Source organism: Rhinolophus sinicus, linkage group LG06 (genome assembly GCF_036562045.2).
Source record: "Rhinolophus sinicus isolate RSC01 linkage group LG06, ASM3656204v1, whole genome shotgun sequence".
NCBI classification, from domain to species: Eukaryota; Metazoa; Chordata; class Mammalia; order Chiroptera; family Rhinolophidae; genus Rhinolophus; species Rhinolophus sinicus.
The window spans coordinates 13052190-13076887 of NC_133756.1; the positions used below are offsets into that span (position 1 = coordinate 13052190).

Consider the following 24698-nt stretch of genomic DNA (forward strand, 5'->3'; position numbering starts at 1 on the left):
CTGCCTTAGCAAATATAATCTTGGCTGCAACCACTTTGGAATGGAGGAAAACTGACGAGTCAGAGTACTTGAGATGGCAGGGTCTGCCATGATCAACTGACCATATGGAGCATCTTACAGGATAACCTTCCTGTAGCGAGTTATAGTGAACACATGGAGAGAGACAGAAAAGAAGTAGAACATGACTTTATAATTAATAAACAATGAATGAGAGCATTAATTATTTAACATTGCGTATTATGTTGTGAAAACAGCACCAAGGTCAGGACCACAGTGATTTTGTACGTGTTCAGTTTTCAATCTGGTAAAGTTTTATTAAAGTTTTACTTTTCTCCTTCCCATATGGGCCCCGACTAAACTCAGTATATTTGTTGGGACTCTTTAGGTTGCAAATAACAGAAATCAATGGGGATATAGCCAATAGCATTACCTCCAGCCCCACAATGACATTTGAAGATAGGTCAGTGTGTGAAAGTGTTGAGTAGGGATTTTCCTGGCATTGGGAGTTATATCCTGGTGAAGGAAGGTTATACTGTGGAGGACACAGAAACTTTCTCTAGCCTCAATCCAGCAATGCCTACTCATATTTCACTTGATTAAAAAGATTTTCTTCAACTTTGATATTTCCAAGAACAAGGGCGTTTTCCTACACAATCACAAAACCATTACCATACTCAGGATATTTATAATTGATTGACACTATTGTCTAATATACAAGTCACATTTAAATTTCCCCAATTGACCCAAAATGTCCTTTGTAGTTAACAGTTCTGTATTTTTATTTAAGAATTATTTTTCTCTATTCTGAAGCCCAAGAGGTATTTTGGTATATTATGTTCTAAATGCTTTATAGTTTAGCTTGTCACCTTTAGGTATTTAATTCTTCCAGAATTGGTTTTTGTGATGAAATCAGATAGAGGTCTCATTTTATATTTTAAAAATAAGGTTACCCTATTGTCACAGAAACTTCATTGAAAAGACCATCTTTTCTCCATTGCTATGCGATGCCAGCTTTGTCATAAATCAAATTTCCAAACGTGAGAAAACTAAAGGAAAGCAAGTAAGTGATTGTCAAAGTCAGGCTAGTGGTTTCCTCAGGAAGTTGGCGTGGGAGTGTGTTTGGGAAGGGCCTGACCTTTTTCGATTTTCGCTGTAACGATAGATAACATGTCTTCCATAATTATTACACTTACATTTATTTTACATTTCAAAATATAATCGTTATATTTCCTAATTAAAAAGTTTAATTAAAAAGTAAATGGAAAAAATACATTGATTGGACGAGCGCTACCATCTGTGAAAATTGAGTTCGTGGTTGTTCTCTCAACTGGGAAAGAAGGGGATACAGAATCCAAAGGTGGCAAAGCGAAGAGGCAACACTTAACGGGCAGAGACCAGGTGCCCCAGAGAAAGGGACATGCTCAGACCTTTCTCGGACACTGGCTTGGCAGTAGCCAGGCGACCCCGCCAGGTGGGCGGTTCTCTCCCGAATTAAATCACACCCACAGCCAGCGGCTGACAGGGAGGCCCTGCCCAGAGGCGGATCCCGCATTAGGACTCTCCTCCGCCTCGCCGCTCGGATCCGCTCCGAGCCTCCGCCTCCCGAGTACTAGGCAGCGCCGCTGAGGCCTCTGGGAGGGGGCGGTCCTTGGGCGGCCGTAGGGCATTCTGGGCCTGGTCTCCCGGCGTCTTTGCGTGAAGCCGGGAAAGAAAGGGATGCTCCCCAAGCTGCTCCTGCGGGTCGAGGGTAGAGTCCGGGAGCAGATCCGAGGCCGCGGCGGAACCGGGTGTTGTCCGGCATTCGCAGAAGTATCCGCGAGGTTAGGGGAAGGCCGGCAAATAGGGGTGGCGTTTTGGAGCCCACGGGTGGGGTCTGTCGCTGCGGTTGCCGTGTCCTTCTCCTCCTCCCCGGTGGCAGCGGTTCCTGAGCAGCGGCTTGTCTAGTCTGCCAGCGCAGGCCAGGCTCCTGTAGGTTTTGGACCCTTCGCCTTCGGAAGACACTACGGTCGGCTGCGACCCCTTCCTGAGGCTAGCGACCCCTTGCTGTCATTCTCAGCTCCTCCAGGACATTGTAGGAAGCGCGCAATAAACTTTAGGACATGCATGGAACTCCTGGGGAGACAGTGGTTTGGGTCCAGTGGAAAGGTCCTCGCGGAGGGCAAAGGTTTTCGGAGTCCAGGCTGCCCCGAACAAGTCAGGATACTGAGTGTGAAAGCAGTGGAAGTTACGCAAGCAGCAGGAACCCATCAAAAAAGAAAAGCGTCTGTCTGACCTGAGATTTCTGCCCGAACTTCTGGATTGAGATTGGGGCTGGAAGAGGGAGCTGGCCGCGGAGCTCCTGGGCGACCTTGGTTATTTTTGATCCTTTTGCTTGGAGGAGCAGGGATTGGATCAAGTAACTGCATCCAGGGGAATGAAGTCATGGAAGATTTGCCGCTGGAGAGAGGCAAGCGTTATCTAGGACCTGGGGTGAGCAACAGTCTGTGCAATGTGGATCAGAGCTGAGGAGGAACCACCACAATGTGAGGGACTGGTCCGGTGAGAAAGGACCACAAATCCCAGTTCTACCACAGCAAAGCCCAGAGTTGCTAATCTGGTTTTTTCGATGCAGACCTGGTCTTTCAGAGCTCCTCTCTCTTCTCTCAGTTTTGTCATTTCAGCCTTGCCAAGTGAGGAGGAAGATCAGCCAAGTCCCAGGTAAGTAGTTTTCCTCACTCCTAAGGCTTAATCTCGTTTGTCAGAGGGAACTGATAAAATCTCATCTCACTTAGGAAAGGGAAGGAGATCCACGTTAGTTGAGTGCTAATACATACACTGTTTGATCACTCAGTCGTTTGGGTAGCTGAGTACATTTGGAAGGAATACTCTAATTTTAAAGATGTGTCAGTAGCCTCAGGCAAACTAAACACTTGCCCAAGAGTACTCCTAAAGCAAGTAGAATATTACTAAATATTGACTTAGTCAGGATCAGATTCAGAACCCAGATCTGTACGACCCCCAGACTCTTTGACACTATGCTGGTGTTTCCCAAACTTCTCATTCACTTACCACCTAACGATTTTTGTCATACTTATGTACTACTACTTGTGTTGTTATTCTGATATTTTTAATTTTTTACTTACATTTATTTAAAAATCAAACTTGTCCTCTAAGAACACCATCTATGAAAGTACGCATTTGATGGATGCTCTAATAGCTTTATGTTTATTCTAAGATACATCTAAAAATGTTGATCAATGTACCATGTAAAATCATCTCATGTCTAAAAGATCCAAACTGTATTTTGGGACACAATGCACTGTGTTATGCTCTCGCCTGGATTTTTTCTGCAAAGGAAAGTCCAGGCAATACATCTCAGTCTAAATTGTCCATCCCAAGTATATTGTTTTCTTCTTTTAAATGAATAATTCCACAATTTGCACACACCCTTCCCCCTTTGTGTCTTCTCAGCAACACATTTCACTTGTTTAGGGCTTCTCTGTTCTCAATGTTGTATATAAAACAAATAAAAAGTCTATACTTTTAAAGAGCTTATTCTCTCTTTGGGGAATTAATACATACACATAAAATAATCTAAATCAGTATTATCCAATAGAGCTTTCTGTGATCAGGGAAATGTTCTATACCTGTACCTTATAACGTGGTACCCATTAGCCACATGTAGCTCCTGGAGCACTTGAAATGTGCCTAATGCAACTGAGAAAATGAGTTTTAAATTTTATTTAATTTTAATTAAATTTAACCACCTGTGGCTGATGGCTATATCTTGAACAGCCCAGGTCTAGATATTTGAAATAAAATATTTTCAAGGTCAGGTGATTTGGATTTAGTGCCCTCCCCCTGGAAATGAGAAAAAATCCAAAGTATACATGTTCACTGCCATTTAACTTTAATTTCTTGGTGGAGGGTAATGATTCTCTCCAATCTTCAGGGACTACATAGTCCAAATAACATTACTCATTTTGAAACTAGCATCATTTAAGGCACATTTGCAAATGTGCAGCTTCTGTGTTTATTTGCTATTAAAGTATACCATTTCAAGGCATCTGTTCTTAATCTTTTAACATGGGAGTTGGTGCATTCAGCTAATTCATTGCTTATTAGAAAAGCAAGGAGAAACTTGGCCCATAGTTACCTCAATCAGCTTAAATTCTGTGTCAAATTATTTCTTTTCCTGGCACCCAAAGTCAAATACTACTCAACTGATCATACTTTGTTTTCTCTGTATGCAAGGTTAGATATGTGAGTTTAGGAGGAAGGCTTAACAAGAGTATCTTCACAAGATAATTTGCCTAGTTTCTTAAGATTAAAAATATGTGAGACACAAACAGTCAAACACAATGTGTGGTCTTTGTTTCCTGGTTTAAAGAAGAGCTTTCTAAGATGTTTAAAGGCAGTTGGAGAAATTGGAATACATATCAGAGTATTAAGGAATTGTTAATTTTGTAAGATGTGACAATAGCATTGTAGTTAATGTAGGAGAATGTACTTATTTGGAAACACATGCTGAAGCATTTATGTTTGAAGTGTTGTGATGTCTGTAATTTACTTTAAAATAGTTTAGCAAAAACAAACAAACATACATGAAAGAAGTAAATACAGCAACATGTCAACAGTTTATCTAGATGGTGTGTATATATGGGTGTTCTATTCTTTTTATTTCTCTGTATGTGTGTGTGGAATTTTTCATAGTAAAAAATTTTAAAAAGTACCCGTCCCATGGCAGAGTAGTGAGATGTTGAAGTAGTGAAGCACTTGTGTCAGTGTCTAGCACACAATGACTACCCAATACATATTCACTATTATTTATAGCAAATACAGTGATATTTAATAGTGCTTATTGACAGATATTTTCCATCGTAAGCTAATGTCTTGTGGAGGGAAAAAATAAACTTAGTGGGAAACTCTGGTTTTTATAACGTTAGGAGGATAATTTATAATCAGTAAGCATAAGGTGCAACTTGTCAAGACCTTTTTTCTCCTTGCCACTTCCTTAACATATCTCAAGTATAAAAAGCAACTGCTTTCCATATGTTACTGTAAACATTCTCATTACTTCAAGCTATAACTTGGTGTTTGATGGACCAATTTGTATTTATCTATAGTTAGTCTTTAAATTTTTCCATACTATGTTCCTAAGAACTACATTTAAAAACAGTCATTGTAGAGATGATTTCTCTCAAGGAACAGTTTGGAACTGAGATTTATTTTCCTAGACCAGGACTTTGTATCAAAGGACTTGTAGAAGTGGCCCATGGTAAACTGCCAAATCTTGCTCCAACATTTACAAAGACCTGTATTCACTTAAAATAATGAAATAATGTTCCAAGTCAGTAGACTTTTGAAGTAGGAAAGCAAATCTCAAATCTTTTATATGAAGAAATTGAGGCCAAGGAAGGGGATTTGCTTAAAGTCACATGCAATAGTCATGATTCTTTTTTTTTAAATTAAATTTATTGGGGTGACAATGGTTAGTAAAATTACATAAGATTCAAGTGTACAATTCTGTAGTACATCATTTGTATATCACATTTTGTGCTCATGATTCTTTTTACCTCATTGGAATTTCAGAGTGTTTTTTAGAAATGTTTTATTTGCATAATGTATTTATTTAATGTGACGTGCAGCGTCTAGCCCAATCCAGACCTTTGCCATGGCAGAGACTGGGGAAGAGGAGACGATGCCAGCAGAGGCCTCAGGGTTCTCAGACTTGAGTGACTCGGAGTTTCTGGATCTGGAAGATACCCAAGAGTCAAGTGCTTCACTTAGTAAGCCTGGCCCTTCTTCTGAACTCCCTGGAAAGGATGGCATGCTTATAAGCTTACCGAAGTGGAAAAGAGGATTGGATGTCTTACCACCCATGGAACGATTCCATCTTAAATATTTGAATGTCACTGACCTGTCCAGTCAGAACTGGTGTGAACAGCAAATGGTATATGGAAAGGAGCTTCCTGGTTTCTTGTCTCATGAGAAGGCAGCCATTTTGGACACTGGTGCCAGCATCCACTTAGCTAGAGAACTAGAAGTTCATGATCTCATGACTATCCCCATCACCACTAAAGAAGATGCTTGGGCAGTTAAGTTTCTGAACATATTATCAATGATTCCTACCCTGCAGTCAGAAGGGCGTGTCAGAGAGTTTCCAGTGTTTGGAGAAGTGGAGAGTGTGCTACTTGTCGGAGTGATCGATGAGCTGCACTACACAGCCAAGGGGGAACTGGAACTGGTTGAACTCAAGACGCGCAGGCGCCCTGTGCTCCCTCTGGAAGCTCAGAAGAAAAAAGACTGTTTTCAAGTCAGCCTATACAAATATATCTTTGATGCCATGGTCCAAGGGAAAGTGACCACTGCTAGCCTACTCCACCATGTAAAATTGCATCCAGAAAAGCCACTGGGACCTTCAGTGCTGAGGCATGCCAAGCAGGGAGGCTTCTCTGTGAAGTCCTTGGGTGACCTCATGGAGCTGGTCTTCTTATCTCTGACACTGTCTGACCTTCCAGTTATTGATATTCTGAAGATTGAGTATATCCACCAAGAGACTGCCACTGTGCTGGGAACAGAGATTGTGGCCGTTGAAGAGAAGGAACTGAGAAGCAAAGTGCAGCACTATCTGGCCTACTGGATGGGCCACCGAGAGCCTCAAGGGGTTGACATCGAGGAGGCTTGGAAATGCCGGATGTGCAACTATGCAGATATTTGTGAGTGGAGGAAGGATGGGGGCGTGCACAGTGCCACACTAGAGCCACAAGCCAAAAAAGCCAAATAAACACAAGGTATGCTTTCAGGAACTTTGATCCTTCCTGCTCCTGGTGTACTCAACAGAGTAAAAGAGGATCAGTCACTGATCTTGGCTTTCATGGAAAGTGTATTTATTTTGATTCTTTTCATATTTCCTCAACTTCTAACCACCCAAACCCAGGACCAAGGCTCAGGGGTAAGTGGGAGAGATCTAGGATTATGCTGCACCCGCAGCTTCGCTCTCGGTTGCCAAGAAGACGGATGCTCATCACGGCTGGAGCGAAGGTATCCTTCAGCAATCACTGCTTTCCAAGAAGGGTCTTCAGTTTCTGTTAAGTCTCCATAGTTTTTCTAAGTCAAGCCTTTTGTACATTTTATATAATAAAACGAAACACTGTGCAGATCGGTTAAACTGATTTTGTTTTTCATAATCAGCCCTTCTAAGATGACCACTATAAATAGTTGTGTGTATGTTATTCCAAGCCTTTAAGTACATACATAAACATATTTCTGAAGCAGAATTAGTAGAATGAGTAGACCAAGAATTTTAAATAGGCAAAATGAATATGCTTAAAGAAATAAGGGAAATGAAGCAGGAACAACAAGTCATAAAACATGAAAATATTAGATATGAAAAATATAATACATGAAGTAACATTTACATTGTACAATCCAGCATTGCCACTCCTAGGTATGAATATACTTTGTAGCCCTTTCACAGTAGTGAAACCTAAAGCTAGAAACTACCCAGGCTTCCATCCTCAGAAGAGTGGATGATGTGGTATAGCAGACAAGACAATGGGCTACACTGACATGCAACAATGTAGATGAATCTTAACTGCATAATATTAAGTGAAAAGTAAGTCCCCAAAGGTTATATATCATATGATACCCTTTTTATAAAGTGAAAAACAAAAATATTTTAAGGAAAATGTAAAGATAGTGAAGAGGAATCTCAGTGCATCTTAGAAGGCAGTGGAGCCCTTATCTGTAAACACCACCAAGAGGCCAGAGGAAAGAATGATTCAGCATCATCTGGAGGGTAAAGGCTTGTTTATGGAGACACTACTGGAGAATTGGCAGAAGTAAATGGAGGGGGAGAGGAGTTGGCAGGGGTGGAGTTTATTAACTGAAGGCCAAGAGCCAGCAGACCATGGTGAATATTCATGTGACTCCATGTTATACATGAACTGGTGACACCTGGACATTTTTGGAGATAATAGTAGGTTACCTCTGCAGGCCCTCTGAGCTACACATACTCCTTTCCTCCCCAGGAAATGGGAATCTTGTGATAATAACTCTTCCCATTTATTGAGTGAATGTTATGTGCCAGGTACTGTGCTAAGCACTTTTATAATTAAATCTGCATACATTATCACCGATGAGGGAACAGAGACTTACAAAGGGAATAAAACTTGCCCAAGATCTCACAGTGTGAAAATAGTAGACTCCATCCAGTCTAGATACGTCTGCAGTGCTTATGCTCTTAACCATTATGCTGTAATTTTTTCTTGCTGCTAAGCATCATGCACTGTATATTATTCTAGGTCCTGGGAAGTTTGAAATCAAATTTGGGGCATAGTAAATTGGACCTTATAGGATGAACAGTATCAAGCTAATTAGTAGTCTTCAAGAAGAGAACTTGCCCAGTGTTGTGCAGGGTATCACACGGGGTCTCTGGTCCCGCTTCCCACATAAGAACGCAGGACATGGTGAGGCCAAAAAGGAACACCCACGGAGCCATAGATAGAGGAGTCATACCACTATAGTCTCGCTGGCGGCTGGGTTGGAGACACAGGAAGCAAACATCTGCCAGCACCCCAACAAGGGGTCTTCCTGTACCAGTCTCGCTAACTGCAATCCGTCGTGCTAACTGCAATCCGCTCTTGCTAGCTCAGCCACCATCTTCTTGCTAGCCCCCATTTTTCTGCTAGCATAGCCACGGCAGTTATATTAGTGGCCAGTGGCTCACTGGTTACAGCTGACGGCCAACTAGCCACAGCTGATGGCCATCCAATCACAGTTGATGGCCATTTATTACCCAAGTGAGCACTTTTCCACGTGAGGGCGAGAGCCTGGAACTGCACTCCTGGCTCTGTCCCCACACCCAGTTTTCTGTAGCATCATCTTACTTATACAAGAAGCTTTAAGAAGAGGAAAATGAGAAAAATTGGTTGGTTTTAGTTACCCTGTCAGAATGCAGCAATTCTGTAAATCAGTAATTCCCTGAGCTCTCTTAAATTCCTTATTTTAAATAAACATCTTCTAATTACCAGTTTATGGTTTCTCACAAATAGTTGAGGCATCTGTAGTTGGGCTCACCTCAGGATCACAGATTTTTTCCTACAACAAATACTTCCCTGGTTTGCAGCCTTTGCATGTCTAATAATTTCATCTCTCCTCTGTGAATTCTGCCCAAGGTGTCTGAACCCCAAATTATGGACCTCTTGCATGTTTTTCAGTGAGTGGTTAAATGAAAAGAGACGTCACAACAAAGCTGTTTCTTGATGTTTTAAAACTTGCTTCCTGGGCCAGAGAATGGGTTGAATACCTTTATTAGGATTAGGTTCAACTGTTCATAATAGAAATTTCCAAAACAATAGTTAGTGCTTAAACAAAATAGAAATTTATTTCTCTCTTATGAAAAAAGAACCCAAAATATAGTTAGTCTAGGTCTGACGTGGCACCCCATGGTGTCAGGAGCCCAAGTTCCTTCTCTCTTTCTTCTCTAAGATCAAATAGGTATCTTCCTACTTCATAGTCCAAAATGGCTGCCCAAGCTCCAGTCACCTATTACACATTCAGCATAGAGTTGAAATAGGAAAAGGGCATCATTTTAAGGATGCTCCTAAATTTGCATTACTGCTTCCACTTCCATCCCACTGGCCAAAACTTGGTCACCTGGTCATAGCTACCTGCAAGGGAAGTTGGGATATGTACTTTTTATTCTGGGACTGCATATACCCAGACAAAAACGAGATTCTATAGACAACTGCAAAGAAGAGAGAATGGATATTGAGTGACAGCTTGCAATCTCTGCCCCATTGAGATTTTCAGGAACAGAGCCGACAATTTTTGCCTCACCAAGGGCCCTAAACCCTTGGGGAGAAGAGAAAGAGATAAAAATATGTCTTTATGACTTTGAAAATGCCAATAAAGTCGATGGCTACTAATATCAAGTGGGCTGTTAATGTTGCCAGGCAATAGTACTTACTACATTTCCTTAATCCATTCACTCTTCCACATTCCTAAATAACATTAGAATCTCAGATGTTATGGATATAAAATGTACTACTAAGAAAGAAAAAAACGCTGCAAATTAAACTATGGTTTACCATCATTTGTAAGATAGCAGTTTCACAGATGTTGACATATTGAAAAAGTGTATTAGAATCCGTGTGATACAGTATTACCATTTCTCTCCTCAGACCTCCAATACCTTCTCCTTATCTTCACTTTCAGCTTCCTAGTTCACTGAGAAAGTAGAAGCTCTCAGAAAAGGATGTTCTCATTCTCCCGCTGCCAAATCTGTCTGCCTGTCTGCATCTGTACCTACGAACTCTGCTCCCCTTTTATTTCAATGGATGAATTGTCCATACTCTTATAACTGATCCTTCTGATTGCATACTGGATTCCATCACTTCTCTCTTCAAGGCCTTTCCTCCTGCAACTGTCCTGTCTGTCCTGTATTGTCCATTTCTCCCTCTCTACAGTATCATTTTTATTAGGATACAAACATACCATAATTTCTTCTATCTTAAAAAAAATTCTGGACCCATAATTCACATGCAAAGACAGCTATATTTTTCAGCCTAAAAAAGCGTAACTGTCTATATTTGCTTTCTCCACTTTCTCTCCACCCATTCTTCCATCCCACTCTTACCAAACTCTTACCAGATTTTATCAGACTTCCACCACTACACCAAAATGCCATGTTTCAACAGCTTCCACGTTGCTAAATTCAATGGGCATTTATTGGTTCTCATCCTACTTGACTTAGCAGCAGTATTTAACACAGTGGATCACTCCCTCCTTGAAACATTTTCTTCCCTTGATTTTGCAGATCCAAACTCTCCTACTTTTCCATCTACCTCACAGATTATTCCTTCTCTGTTTTCTTTGTTGGGTCCTCTTCATCTCCCAGATCTAAACTACTGTATTGCTACCGTAGAAGAAACCGAACTGTGTAAGGCTAATTATTCTTTTAGCATACTGCTGATTTAGATTTCCCAGTATTTAAAAATCTGATGTGGGGACAGAGCCAGGAGAGCAGTTTCCAGGCTCTCGGCCTTACGTGGAAAGGTGCTGGCTGGGTTATTAAATGGCCATCAGCTGTAACTAGTTGGCCATCAGCTGTTACTGGTTAGCCATTGGCCACTAATTATAACTGCCCATGGCTATGCTAGCAAGCGTGGATTGCAGCTGGCAAGTGACGTTAGCAAGCGGATTACATTTGCGGATCTATTGATCCTGCTTCCTGTGTCTCGCCTGGCCACCAGCGAGACAGGCGTGCAGGAAGACCCCTCATTGGGGTACTGGCGGATGTTTGCCTTTGTGTCTCAACCAGCGCCATGGAGAATATAGTGGTATGACTCCCCTATTTATAGCTCCCTTGTTGCTCTTTTTTGGCCTCACCATATCCTGCATTCTTGTACAGGGAGCGGGAGCTGAGTCCTTGTATTATATCTAATGTCTATATTTTTAAGCGAAGATGATATGTACACCTGCGTTTTTTAAATGAACATGGCTCTCAGGGTAGCCCCAGAGATACCAACCCAGGAATCTCCCCCAAAAGAGGTAGAAGCATCTGACACATTCCGGAAACGGCTCCATGGGCCTTATAGGAAATGTAGTCTCTGATGGAAGGCCTGCACCGCGGGGGAGCCTGGGAACTCTAGGTGGGACGTTACTTCCGCACACGCGCAGTGGAGTGGTAGCCGGTATTCTGTCAGTATCTTCGAACCAGTGCCGCTTAAAGTGAGAGTGGGTGTTGCTCCCAGAGTCTCTGAGAGAGCACTGCAGACTGATCTAACAGCTGGCGCGGGGAGCGTGGCGGTGAACAGCTGGCAGGTATGACTGCGGGACTTGGGGGATTTGGGGGACGTACGGGAAGGGCGGGGAGAAAGACGGACAGGTTTATTGGCTTACTCAACAGAAGATAAAACTTAACCCGCGCGTGCGGTGACTTTGTGTTTGGGTGTGTGGGTCCTGTCCATTTCTGGACTAGTTTAGAGAAAGTAAGCGAAGGGCTCCGACTGCCACTCAGTGGGTTCCCAGATCCCTGCGGGGCTGGGGCAGGCTCACTTTGCACTCCTGCCCTTGTTGGTAAAGGCCAGTGTGTAGGAGCCTGTGCATCAAACTGCGCTTGTCCTGGTTACAGTGTTGTGTCTGCTCGCTCGCGGGCCGTGAAAGAATTCACGAGTCAGAAATGTAGAAGATTGATTAACGTAAGAGTTGTGTCAGCTGTGCAGAGTCTCCTGGAAACTACTGCCAACTACTGCATCAGTTTTTGTTTGGTCTCAAGTTTTATGTTTTCCTGAAGTTGGGGGTGGGGGAAGGTGCGGTAAAGCTGATTATCGCAACCTTTGCATATGTTATGTAGATTTAAATTAGAGCCGGGAGTGCGGATCCCATTGTGGAGACAGGGCCCCAGAGAGCAGTTTCCAGGCTCTCGGCCTCACCTGGCGGGGTGCTGGCTCAGGTAGTAGATGGCAGTCAGGTGTGGCTAGTTGGCCATCAGCTGTAACCATTGCGCCATTGGCCACTAATATAACTGCCACGGGTACGTTGGGGAGTAGAGTCCAGTCGGTTGGTTGGCAGAAAAGTGGACAGCAGGTCGCACGTCTTGTGAATCCAGCCTCCAGTGAGACTATAGTGGTATGACTCCCCTACCTATGGCTCCGTGAGTGCCTTTTTGGCCTCACCATGCCCTGTGTTCTTGTGTGGGGAGCGGGAGCTGAGACCCCGCAGGGTCCCCCGCAGGACACCATACAGATGCAAAACCTCTCCGTAGTCACTCCGTTAGCACTGGGCCTGAGTACATAGAAACACTGAAACTGCATAGTAAATATGTAGGGAGTAGAATCATTAAGAGGCAAAGAAAAGAAAGCTTTCAAAAAGTCCCAAGCTAAATTACACTTATTGAGTTATACCAGAAATCCAAATCTCAAAAATAGATTTAGTGCCACCATCACAATTCCTCAGTCCCAACCAGAGCACCATTAACCCTACCAGAGCCTGCAACAGGAAATGTTAAACCATTGCAAAGAACCTAGGAAGAAAGTGTTTCTAGAGAAACTGCTATGCTGTCTTCTTAAGGTATTCTCACAACAATCGTCTGAAGTTAACTGTTATCTTCATTTTGTATATGAATTACCTGAAACTGAGAGGGGCGAAGTTACTTGCCTAGACACACAGCTTTGGAAGTGGAAGAGCTGAGATTGAAATCTAGAAATATTGTCCAAATTTCATTCTTTTTGCAACATAGTAAAAAAAAAAAAAGTTGGATTTATTCTCCTTTTGAAATATTTGAGCAATGAATACTGTGTAAATTTCGGTTTGTTGGCATTTTTTAAGGGTCTCTAAGTGAATCTGCAGATCTTCCAGGGTAGACTGTGTAAGTAAAGCTGTGTCTCTCTTGTACATTTTAGCCTTTATAGGGCCCAGGCACTGCTGGCTGGAATTTGAAAAAGCCAGATTTTGCGCTCTTAGGAGATGGTGAGTTGAGAGAGAGAGAGAGAGAGAGAGACACACTAAACTGAAAGTTCCAGTTTTTTTTAAAAAAAAAATTGTTCCCAGGTTTCTGGATCTAGCCTTCTCAAGAAAGTCCAACCTGATTTGAGATCTCTTACCCCATCTTCAGAGCAGAGACCAGAAAATCAGTAGGAATGACTGCCAGAGATCCTGAGCTTCAGAGACCAGGCTTTTAATTAGTCTTTTAAATAATTTATTATTTTCTTAGGATAAATTTCTGGGAGGAAAAAAAATGTTTCAGGTTCAGAGGTTAACGACTTGCTGTTAAATCAGTAGGACAGAAATATACAGCATCCATATATTCATAACAGAATCACAAGTAGAGATCGGTGCTTATAAATAGGGGCTTTTCTGATGTGCTAGAAACATTCTTCCACTAGATGGCGTTCTCTGAGGCTGCAGTGTGGGTACGTCTGTTCTGATAGAGCAGGGTTCTACATTGCAGTCCTGCCGGGTTTTTCATGTCTTTCTGTTCTCTTCCCATTTCTACTTTCATAGATCTCCGTGCAAGAGTTGCAGAAATGATCAACTTCCAGGTAAGGGATCTATTTATTCAATCATTTAAATTTTTGAGAAAAAAATCCATATAAAAAAGAAATGCGTAGTGCGGAGAATGTAGATTGACTAGATTAGGTCCACAAGGAAATTTGGAAAATTGATATGTTAATATTCATGTTACAGGGTGTACACATAGTCTAAATAAATTTGAGTTGTATATGTGTACCCGATCTTTCCAACGATTATGGAAAGTGGATAACCAACCAGTTGAAGTATTGGCATTGTCTGAGGATAAAGCAAAACAGTTCCCAGACAAGTAAAGTTTTTCCTGGCAGTAGTCTCTGAAGAAAATATCTTATAATGGGTTTTCAATAGAGATAATGTTAAGAATAGCACTCACAGCAAGGACCCTGTGATAAATATAACATCAGATTTCCTACGACTTTCTTAGTGTGTTCCCTAGAATAAATAGACAACACAGTGCCAAGCAGCATTGTATGAACTCAATTTGTAAGTCTAGGCCCGTAGCCTTTTTAATGTAAGCGGGCATTTTCCCGCCAAATCGCGTCGTAACGCGGGGCTTTTTTGACATTTTCTCGCCAAAATTAGACTTTCCGTAAAATATTCATGTCTTTCGATCTATTTGATATTTTTCTATGAAACTTTCAGTGTTTTAGTTTAAAAAGAGGTCTCTATTTACTTTGCAAAATTTTTGCCGGTTCCAACTAGAGGCGATATGACGAGTTTACTCGTTTCCCGCAAAAAATGTGTTTAATGTTCATCTGGATCCAAAAGTAAACTTTGTACCTTTTCCAGGGTCTGCAGCTATTCTTGAGCATTTACTCTTCCATGTACATTTTATAATCAGGTTGTCAAGGTCCATAAAGGAGTGTGTGATGGGTATTTTTTTAATTGTGATTGCATTACACTTTTAGATTAATTTGGAGAGAATTAATTTTTCAATAAGGAGTCCTCCACGTATTTAATTTTTCTTATTGGTCCTTCATTACTGTTTTATAGTTTTATTATTGTAATTCTTGTATATTTTTTGTAACGTTTATTCTTACATGTGGTTAAAGTTGCTCTTGAGGACAGTCTGGATATTTTTTCTTTTTTTATTGGCTATTCTGGTATATAAGAAAGTATGGATTAATCTATTTGACCTTACAGTCATGCATCGCTTTACAACTGAGAAATGCGTCATTAGGTGATTTTGTCACTGTGTGAACATCATAGCACTTACACAAACCTACATGGTACAGCCTACCACATACCTCACTAGATGGTATAACCTATTGCCCTAGGCTACAAGTCTCTACAGCACGTTACTGTATAAAACAACACGAGAGTAAACCAAGCACAAGAGAAAATGGTTTAATCAAGAGGTGCTACAAACAGGGGTGGCCGGATGGCTCAGCTTGTTAGAGCAGGAGCTCTGAACAACAGGGTTGCTGGTTCGATTCCCACCTGGGCCAGTGAGCTGTGCCCTCCACGACTAGATTGAAAACAACCAGCTGCCACTGAGCTTCCGGAGAGGTGGCCGGATGGCTCAGTTGGTTAGAGTGCGAGCTCTCAACAACAAGGCTGCCGGTTTAATTCCCGCATGGGATGGTGGGCTGCACCGCCTGCAATTAAAGACTGAAAACAGCAACTGGACTTGGAGCTGAGCTGTGTCCTCCACAACTAGATTGAAAGACAACGACTTGGAGCTGATGGGCCTTGGAGAAACACACTGTCCCCCAGTATTCCCCAATAAAAAAATAAAAAAAAAGATGCTGTAAACAAAATATGAGAGGTTGCTTTTTTTCCTAATAAGTAGAAAGTATACTCTAAAATAACGATTAAAAAGTAGTTTATTACTTTTAACAGTAGTTTATTATCATTGTCAAGTATTATGTATTGTACATAATTATATGTGCTATGTCTTTATATGACCAGCAGCACAGCAGTTTGTTTATATCAGCATCATCACAAACATGAGTAATGTCTTGCAGTACGGCTTCATGACGGCTACAGTGTCACTATGCGAAAGGAATTTTCCAACTATGTTATCATCTTATGGGGTCACCATTGTCTGTGTTGTCAGTTGTTGACTGAAACATCGTTATGCAGCATATAATTGTGTGTCAACTTACAGAACACTTACGAAGTCCAAGAGGTTTTTAGTTGATTCTTAGATTTTCCAGTTAGACAGTCAAATACTCTTCAAATGGAGTTTTTCCCTAACTGCTCAATCTGTATGTCTCCATTTTTTTTCTTATTGCAAGGGACAGACAGGACTTCTAGTAACTATTTTATAATTTTGAATGTAATTGCTAGCCAAATCTTTTTGTTCCATTTTTAATGGGAATGCTTCCAGTGTTTCACTGTTTCATCTTGTATTCTGGTAGTTGTTTTTGTTTTTCATCAAACTGAGGATTTTTAGCTTATGAAGATTGTTTTCGTAAATTGGGAACTTTTCTCATATCCTTTTTTTAATACCTGTCAATAAGAATCATATATTTTGTCTTCTTTAATATAGCAGTTTAGAGAATTTCTAATAACATTTCTCAATATTGAACTTATCTGTGCATTCCTGGGATAAACCCTACCTAGTTTCTTAACTTTTTAAAGGTCTGGGTAATAAATATTCTAGGCTTGAAGGCCATACAGCCCCTGTAGCAATTATACAACTCTGTCCTGGTAGCTGAAGTAAATGAATGGGTGTAACTACATTCCAGTAACATTTTATTTACAAAAACAGGAGGCCAACCCATGGGTTGACTTTGCTCACCCCTGCTCTATTTGGTCTTAACTATCTCTGTGATGGACATGTAGCCACATGCCTTTTTTTATTTCAGTTTAAATTAATTAAACATGATTTTGGCTTATGGTTGAGAGGATATATTTTGTCATGTTAAAAAATTCTACATCTTCCTATTTTATTATGTTTATGTGAGTCTGGTATGTTAACCTTATAGCCCCTAGAACATCCTACTGCATTTACATGTTTACTTTGTAGTGTCTTATAGAATGTAAGATCTCTGAGGCAGTGATAATTTTATTCTTTTTTGTATCACTAGTATAGCATCTGGTCGGACCTCATTAAATATTTTATGAATGAATGAAGAACATATAAGCAGTATTTTAAAATACTTTTATTGAGATATAAAGTGCATATTACAAATTGACCTGTTTAAAGTATATACAATTCAGTGGTTTTGGTATATTTATGGAATTGTGAAACCATCACCACTATCTAATTTCAGGACATTTTCATTACCCTCAAAAGAAACCCTATACCCATTAGCGGCCACTCCCCATTTTTCCCTTCCCCTAGCCCTAATTTACTTAGTGTTTCTATGGATTTGCCTATTGGAATGTATTATACAAATGGAACCATACACTATGTGATCTTTTGTGACTGGCTTCTTTCACCCAGCGCAATATTTTCATCTATGTTGTAGATTCCTTTTTATTGCTGAATGATATTGCATCCTATGGACGTATGGTACCACGTTTTGTTTGTATGTTCATCAGTTGATGGATACCTATATTGGTTCCACTTTTTGGCTATTATTATTTTCTGCTATGGACATGTGTTTTCAATTCTCTTGGGTATGTACCTATGAAGAATTGTTGGGTCATATGCTAACTCTATGTTTATCATTTTGAGGACCTGCCGAACTGTTTTCTGCAGTTGCTGCACAATTTTACAATCCTACCAGTAACGTCCAAGAGTTCCAGTTTCTCCACCTCCTTGCTAATACGTGTCATTGTCTGTTTTTTATTTTAGCCATCCTAGTGGGTGTGAAGTGAAATCTCATTGTGGTTTTGATTTGCATTTTACTAATGACTAATGATGTTGAGCATCTTTTCATGTATTAATGGACTACATATGTCTTTGGAGAAATGTCTGTGCAAATCTTTTGCTTATTTTTAAATTGAGTTGTCTCTTTATTGTTGTATTATGCGTTCTTTTTATATTCTAGATACAAATCTCTTATCAGATATATGATTTGCAACTATTTCTTCCCATTCTGTGTGTTGTCTTTTCACTTTCTTGATGGTGTCCTTTGAAGCACAAAAATTTTAACTTTTGATGAATTCCAATTTATCTATTTTTCCCTTTGTCACTTACGCTTTTTCTGTCATCTAAGAAACCACTGCCTAATCCAAGGTCACAAAGATTTACTCCTATGTTTTCTTCTAAGGATCTTATAGCTTTAGTTCTTACATTCAGGTTTCTGACCCATTTTAAGCTCATTTTTGTATGTGATGTGAGGTATGTGTGGGAGGGGGGTCCCAACTTCATTCTTTTGCATGTGAATATTCGGTTTGTTAAAAAGACTGTACTTTTCCCCCATTGAATTGTCTTGGCTGGAAACCCCCACCTGTGCCCGGGCTGCTCTGACTGGCCTCCCCCAGTCCATAGGGCCTCTCAAGTCTAATGCCCCCACAGCTCCCAATACCCAACAGGGAGTGTCGCCCCCACACAGGAGCACCTACTGTGTGTGCATCAGGAACTAGGGACAAATGTGGGCAAGGGTGGACATGGCCTGTTGAATATTTGTAATATGATTTGTGTTTCTATCACAAAGTACATTTTTGAATCAAACATAGAGTTATATTATACCTTTCTGAAAACTGAGCAATAAACATGATGTCACCATAAGAGGCTGCCATGATTCTCTTGCGAGTCCCCAAATGATGCGCACGTTAGTTTGAAGATCAATGTGCTGTTGCAGGGCTCAGTGGCATTCCAGGATGTGGTTGTGGACTTCACCCCAGAGGAGTGGCAGCTGCTGGACTGTGATCAGAGAACCTTGTATTGGGATGTGATGTTGGAGAACTTTAGAAACCTCATCTCAGTGGGTAAGGACAGTGGGTGGTAACTTCTCAGTGTAACTCAGAATGTGTGAATAGTGCCCTTTCTTGAAAGCTTAAGAAAGCTGTGAACATTCTGAAGCTTTAGTAAGTTTGGCCCTGACTTTTAATGACCAAAGATTTTTACTCTCTTTTGGGGGTCAGATAGTCTGCGTATGCTTCTACCTTCCAAATGGAGGAGAAGGGTCTTTCTGTTCTAAAGACTGTTTGTCATCCTTTACAGGCCCTGAGACTCAAGGAGGCAGACCTGAGTTGTGAGGTAGTTGTTTGTCCTTAGCACCTTGTTCCCAGTTCTGTGTTGTTTCCCATGAACAGGGGGTCCAGCTACCAAAACAAAAGTGATCTTCAAGGTGCAGCAAGGACAAGAGCCACACATGGTGGAGGGAGAGAATCCACATTGGAGCCATACAGGTGAGAGAGAGGAACCAGGGAGAAGGGAGTCCTTGAAGTGGAGATGCCAGTTGGGCAGTGAGGGACAGGCACCTTTGAAATACTTTCCAGGAAGCATCTCTTAAAAGCCACACGCCTTTAGAAGTGACTGGGTCCACTTGACGTAAATAACACCATCATATCCCCAAATGACACCTTGACTTTCACTCTTCCCACATAGCTGCTCATTCTCTTTGCTCCTCTCTGGTATGAAGGGATGTCCCTCTCCTCTCTACTCTGGCTCCTTGCAAGGCCTGCTTCTATGTCCTTGCTTTGTTCTCTTAATTCCTAAAATCCTCATTTCCCTTCCCTCCCCACGTGTTCTCAGATCTTTTCCATGCATTTAGTTCTTAGAGTGCAGTCAGATTGTGTGGATTTGAAGTCTCACTCCCCAATCACTGTCTAACCTAATTACTTTGTAGCACAATTTTATTTATAAAATAGGGATAATATTAATCCTTACCTCGGGTTTCTTTGTAAAGATAATATGAGGTAATACATGTAAAATCTTTTAAATATTTGGCAGATAGTAAGTGTTCAGCATATGTTAGTTGTTTTTATATCAAAACTTTTAGTTACATTATACTCTAAGTATTTTCCTTTTTAAATAACTCATTCCTTTTCTAGCGTCATATATCCCACCTGTGTACCCCGCCTTGTACATCTTTAGCCTCAGTGCTAACTTGAGTATCTACCTTCTAGTGCATCTTTCTGCTTCACAGGGTAATCCTGATTGTCTAGTGGAAATTCTCTTCCAGCTTTGAGTTGGTTCCTTGCTAATACGCCCTCACTCTTTCTTACTGCGTATTCACCTTTTGCTTTTTGCCTTCTCTGCCATCTTCTGGACTTTTCTCCACAGTGACTCCCTCAGAAAGTTCATCACTCTGAAGACCAAAGTCATTTATGATGACTTTATGCCATCTTCAGCATCTTTGCCAACTCTCCATCCCTCGAATTTTACCCCACCTGGCCTTATTTTCTCTGTGTTTTTTCATAGTAGCCAATGTTCTGCAACCTTCACCATTATCTTTATATCACAGTAAAGGATAATGAGTGGCCTGCTGCTTTGCAGTCTCAAAATTACTGTGGTAACCATTTGTTTTTTTTCTCTCAAGAGTTTCTCCTTAAGTACTATTGTAACTTATTGCCTATGATTTCAACTATTAGCTTATCCAAGTCTGATTCAGAATAAAATTTTCCCTTTCCACAGAGCCCACAAAAGAAATGTTTCCTATAATTAAGACACCAATTAAGTGTACTTTAGACTTCTTGTGACTCCAACTTCTAATGACAGAAACCAAATGAATTTTAACTCCTGATATGGTGTCTAGGCTGTTTACATTCCTATCTTGCCAAATCTTTTCCATTTTCTGGTTTGTCTTAGATGTTCTTGCAAGATTATCCAAACTGTTTTATTTTTCTTATTCTCCTGACAAAAAAACATGTATTATTCCTTTATAACCTGTTTTGTTATACTTAAATGGCCTTTACAGCCCTCTGTAATGTGATCCCATTTGGTTCATCCAGCATTGTCCATCTTGTCCCTATTCCATGGCACTTGGATTCTTTAGCATCTTCTCTGCATCACAGTTTTCTTCTCTGCATCAGTCCTGTTGATTCTGGTGGGCTCCACCTAACTAAAACCAGCATGCTATTACATCTGAATTCAGTTTTCTCCTCTTTCATGGTAACTCCAGCCTAATCTCTACCTTCTTTAAACTCCCATCCCAATTGTAGTATAGCTCTATCATAAAAACTTGACAAATAGTTTTTGTTTTGTTTTTAACCCTATGGCTTTTAAGGCATGTTTTCTCATGATAATACCCTGAAGAGAAAGGCCTATATTATTTTTTCCTTTACACAATTGCTGAGCACGTAATGGGCATTCAGTGAATATTTCATTAATTCATTGTTGTAAAGTCAAGCATTGTGGGGATGTTTCTTATTCTTTATTCAACAAGGCTTTTTGATGTTTCCTGAGAAGGAGTCAGAGAAAGCAAAACAACCCATTACCCTTTTCCAGGTGTGTAAATCATTGTTGAAAAGGCAAAACATAGCCATAAAATATTTTAAGAGTTGACGAGTGTGGAATGTTTCTTCAGTGCATAATAACATTGCGGTTTTGTTCTAGTTAATTGTCAAAATGCATGGCTTAGGCAGCCTGGTGACTATCTTAGCAGGTCAGGGAAAATGGAGCTTAAAGTTTAAAGCATGCAAGCATTAGAAGAGTAATTTTTGAGTTCATGGAACAGTGGCTCCTCCCTAAAGATATCTAAGTAATAGATAGGATGAGAGAGGATGAGGGAGGGCAAGTGACAGTGGGGAAGAAGCATGAGCAAAAGATTGCAGTTATTTAGAGTCTAGAATCCTTGGAATAGAAGGTATTTGTTCAGGACTAGAGGAATGCATGCTTGGATCCATAAGTGAATTCATTATATTGTGTAGTTTGTTCACCAGGCTTATTACCCTGGATTTTTCAATTAGTTATTGTTGGTTGAGGTTACACACAGGATGCTGCTTCCCATTGGTTGAAGTAGAGAGAAAAGAAGACAGAAATCAAATACCCATTCCTATATACCCACCAATACCCACTCTATAAAGAAATATGTACTAATGTCTCTAGCCCATTTCTCAGTCCAGCTCCTAAGAGAAAGATAAGGTACAGAGCAAGAGGCTAAGGGTTTTGTGCCAAAAACACTCCACATGGAAGGAAACTCAAGGGAATTACAACTACCTCTTCCTACTTTTTTCTTTTTTTAAATTTGGGATTTATAGTTTTGAGCATAGATGTGAAAAACTGACTTCAGGAGCAAGACAGCTTTCTGGGAATTAGTTTCTTAGGCAGATGGAAAGAGGATGTAAAAACAGTACTTGTCAAATACAAAAAGGACAAATAGTAGTCATATTTGTCCTATAGAAACCCATCCAGAATAAAAATGATAGTAAGCAGACAGCATCTGCCTGGACTAAGGACGATTTAATCCTTGAATGACCTGCTGGACATTTGTGTTCCTGGGGTACAAGAAAGTACATGTAAGAATGAATCCCTGCTATAGTAGAATTGAAACCCTGTCTACAGATATGTCTCAGCTGTGGTTTGGGTGGAGTTAGAGGACTGGAGATACAAGAATGTTCCTGAAGGAAACTGACATTGTTTCAGGTGATTAAAAGGAAAAAGATCGATGAATGAGGGAAGTAGGGAGCTGTCCTCACAAGGTAATCTAGAAATTAGGTAGCGAGGACTCTCATTCTGATCTGCCTTCTTCAACTAGTTTTTCCTCGGATATTTTTCCTTAACCTCGTGTCTCGTTTCACTAGTTACCCTGTCTATTAATCTCCATAATATACTCGTTTTATGAATTAACCTCGCACCTTTGATGAGCAACCTTTGACTTCCTTTGTACCCAAATCACTGTACCTTGTGCTAATATTACTGTCTTTCCATAAGTTAAAGCTAAGCCATCTGTTCTCATTATTGTCATTTTATCTGCTCCCATTTCCTCTTTAGTTTTATTCTTAAAGCTCAGGAGCAAGGCAAATAGAGGATTTGTTTCAAAATGAGACTAGATTTGAAGTCGTGTAAGTTTGTCTCTTTAACTGTTGATGGAACATATTAACTAGGAATGTTTTATTGTACTCCTTTTTAGAAGCTGAGTGCCCACTTGATGAAACAGAGAAGCACCAGGAAAGCAAAGACAATTTTTTAAATTCAGTTTTGTTCATGTTCAATAAAATTCTGACTGTGGAGAGACTCCATGGTTATAATATGAGCACAAGTCTTAATCCTACAAGAAAAACATCATATAAATGCAAATCATATGAGAAGAGTTTGCAACCTTCTTTAGACTTACTTAATTATAACAGATGTTATACTGGAGAAAACCCTTATGAATGCAAGCAATGTGGGAAAACCTTCAGAAAGAAATTTCATTTCATTAGACATGAAAAAAATCATACAAGAAAAAAACCCTTTGAATGCAATGACTGTGCGAAAGCCTATAGCAGTAAGACACACTTTGCAACTCATCAGAAAATTCATAATGGAGAGAGACCCTTTGTGTGCAGTGATTGTGGGAAAGCTTTTATGTACAAAGCACATCTTGTGGTCCACCAGAGACTTCACACTGGAGAGAAACCTTATGAATGCAGTCAGTGCGGGAAATCATTCACTTGGCATTCCTCCTTTAATCAACATGTGAAATCTCATACACTGGAGAACTCTTTTGAATGTAAGGAATGTGGGAAAACCTTCAAGTATAATTCATCCCTTTCTAAACATTCTAGATTTCATACTGGAGAGAAACCCTACCGATGTATCGTATGTGGCAAAGCTTTTGGCAACACATCTGTGCTTGTTACCCATCAAAGAATTCACACAGGAGAGAAACCTTACGGATGTATTCAATGTGGCAAAGCCTTCATCAAAAAGTCTCATCTCCTTAGACATCAAATAACTCATACAGGAGAAAAGCCCTATGAATGTAACAAATGTAGGAAAGCATTTTCACAGAAGTCACAGCTTATTGTACATCAGAAAATTCATACATAATACTCACTTTATGAATATGAGAAAGCCTTAGGTATTAAATCTTACTAAGCAGAGAATTCATGATGAGGTGAAATCCACAAATTTGAATGAATTTGGAAGAGTGGATTCCCATAAAAAGGTAATGCCAATCATGTTTTGGAAGCGATAATCAAGTTTCTATAGAAAAGATCACAGAAAACTTGAATTATAAATAATAGAGGATAGAGCTTGGAAAGTAAGCATAAATTAAATAGGGAATAAGTGAAAACCACGTTTATCATGCCTGATTTTTTATTATTATAACAAGTTATACAATTATGCAAGTGTGAGCATAAAATGTTTGTACATTACATTAAAATAAAGATTTTGCAGTAAATATCACCATTTTTTCTTCTAACAATAACATGCAAGTGAAAAAAAGGATTTAATAAGTAACATGAATTGCAGTAATATTTTCATCTGTTTGCTGGCACTTTTAAAGCGCATGACAGTGTTACTGAATCTCAGAGTCTCCTCTTTAATTATAAAATTTGTTATAAAGATATTTTCCTAAACATCAAGAAAACAAAACATCAAGAAAAAAAAATTAACAAGATACCTATTGAGAGGGCAACAGCAATTGTATTCTGTATTACAAGTATTCAGTTGAAAATAAATATTTAAATAAATATGTAAATAAAACATTTGCATTCAGATATTCCTCTTCTTTTTCATTGGTGCATCTACATAAGATGTAAGCCCAGTTCAAGTAGTGTTTAAGGTATCATCTATATGCAATTTTAATAAAGTAGGGTGTCATGATACTTTGCAACTTCCAAGGAGCTAGTCTTGGTGGTTTTTTGTAAGATTTTTGTATTTTTTTGTAAGAAGTTGATACAGGTTTAAC

At 40.0% G+C, this 24698-nt stretch overlaps 2 protein-coding genes across 4 annotated transcripts in view; both read left to right on the forward strand.

The window, feature by feature from the left end:
• Positions 1 to 24495, forward strand: part of LOC109450121 (uncharacterized) — a 39386-nt gene extending 14891 nt beyond the window's left edge. Inside the window, exons 8-13 of the mRNA XM_074334606.1 lie at positions 1702 to 1820; positions 2417 to 2697; positions 13990 to 14027; positions 18717 to 18843; positions 19171 to 19266; positions 22932 to 24495. Of these exons, the coding sequence (XP_074190707.1) occupies positions 1702 to 1820; positions 2417 to 2697; positions 13990 to 14027; positions 18717 to 18843; positions 19171 to 19266; positions 22932 to 23833 (1563 nt within the window). The 3' untranslated portion in view covers positions 23834 to 24495. The remainder of the gene's footprint in view (positions 1 to 1701; positions 1821 to 2416; positions 2698 to 13989; positions 14028 to 18716; positions 18844 to 19170; positions 19267 to 22931) is intronic.
• EXO5 (exonuclease 5) lies at positions 1628 to 15734 on the forward strand. 3 transcript variants are annotated; one of them, XM_074334488.1, is made up of 4 exons: positions 2562 to 2697; positions 5628 to 11808; positions 13990 to 14027; positions 15160 to 15734. In XM_074334488.1, the coding sequence occupies exon 2, from the start codon at positions 5654 to 5656 to the stop codon at positions 6764 to 6766; it is 1113 nt and encodes a 370-aa protein (XP_074190589.1). In that variant the 5' UTR covers positions 2562 to 2697; positions 5628 to 5653; the 3' UTR covers positions 6767 to 11808; positions 13990 to 14027; positions 15160 to 15734. The 3 variants fall into 3 exon arrangements, with proteins under 3 accessions (XP_019592669.2, XP_074190589.1, XP_074190590.1); XM_074334489.1 differs by having other exon boundaries at positions 15294 to 15734; XM_019737110.2 differs by lacking the exons at positions 13990 to 14027; positions 15160 to 15734 and adding an exon at positions 1628 to 2469 and having other exon boundaries at positions 2647 to 2697; positions 5628 to 7139.
• Positions 24496 to 24698: the final 203 nt, after the last annotated feature.

Excerpts from the sequence above, each read along its gene's own strand:
- EXO5 (XM_019737110.2), top strand. The coding sequence starts at position 5,654 with ATGGCAGAGACTGGGGAAGAGGAGACGATGCCAGCAGAGGCCTCAGGG.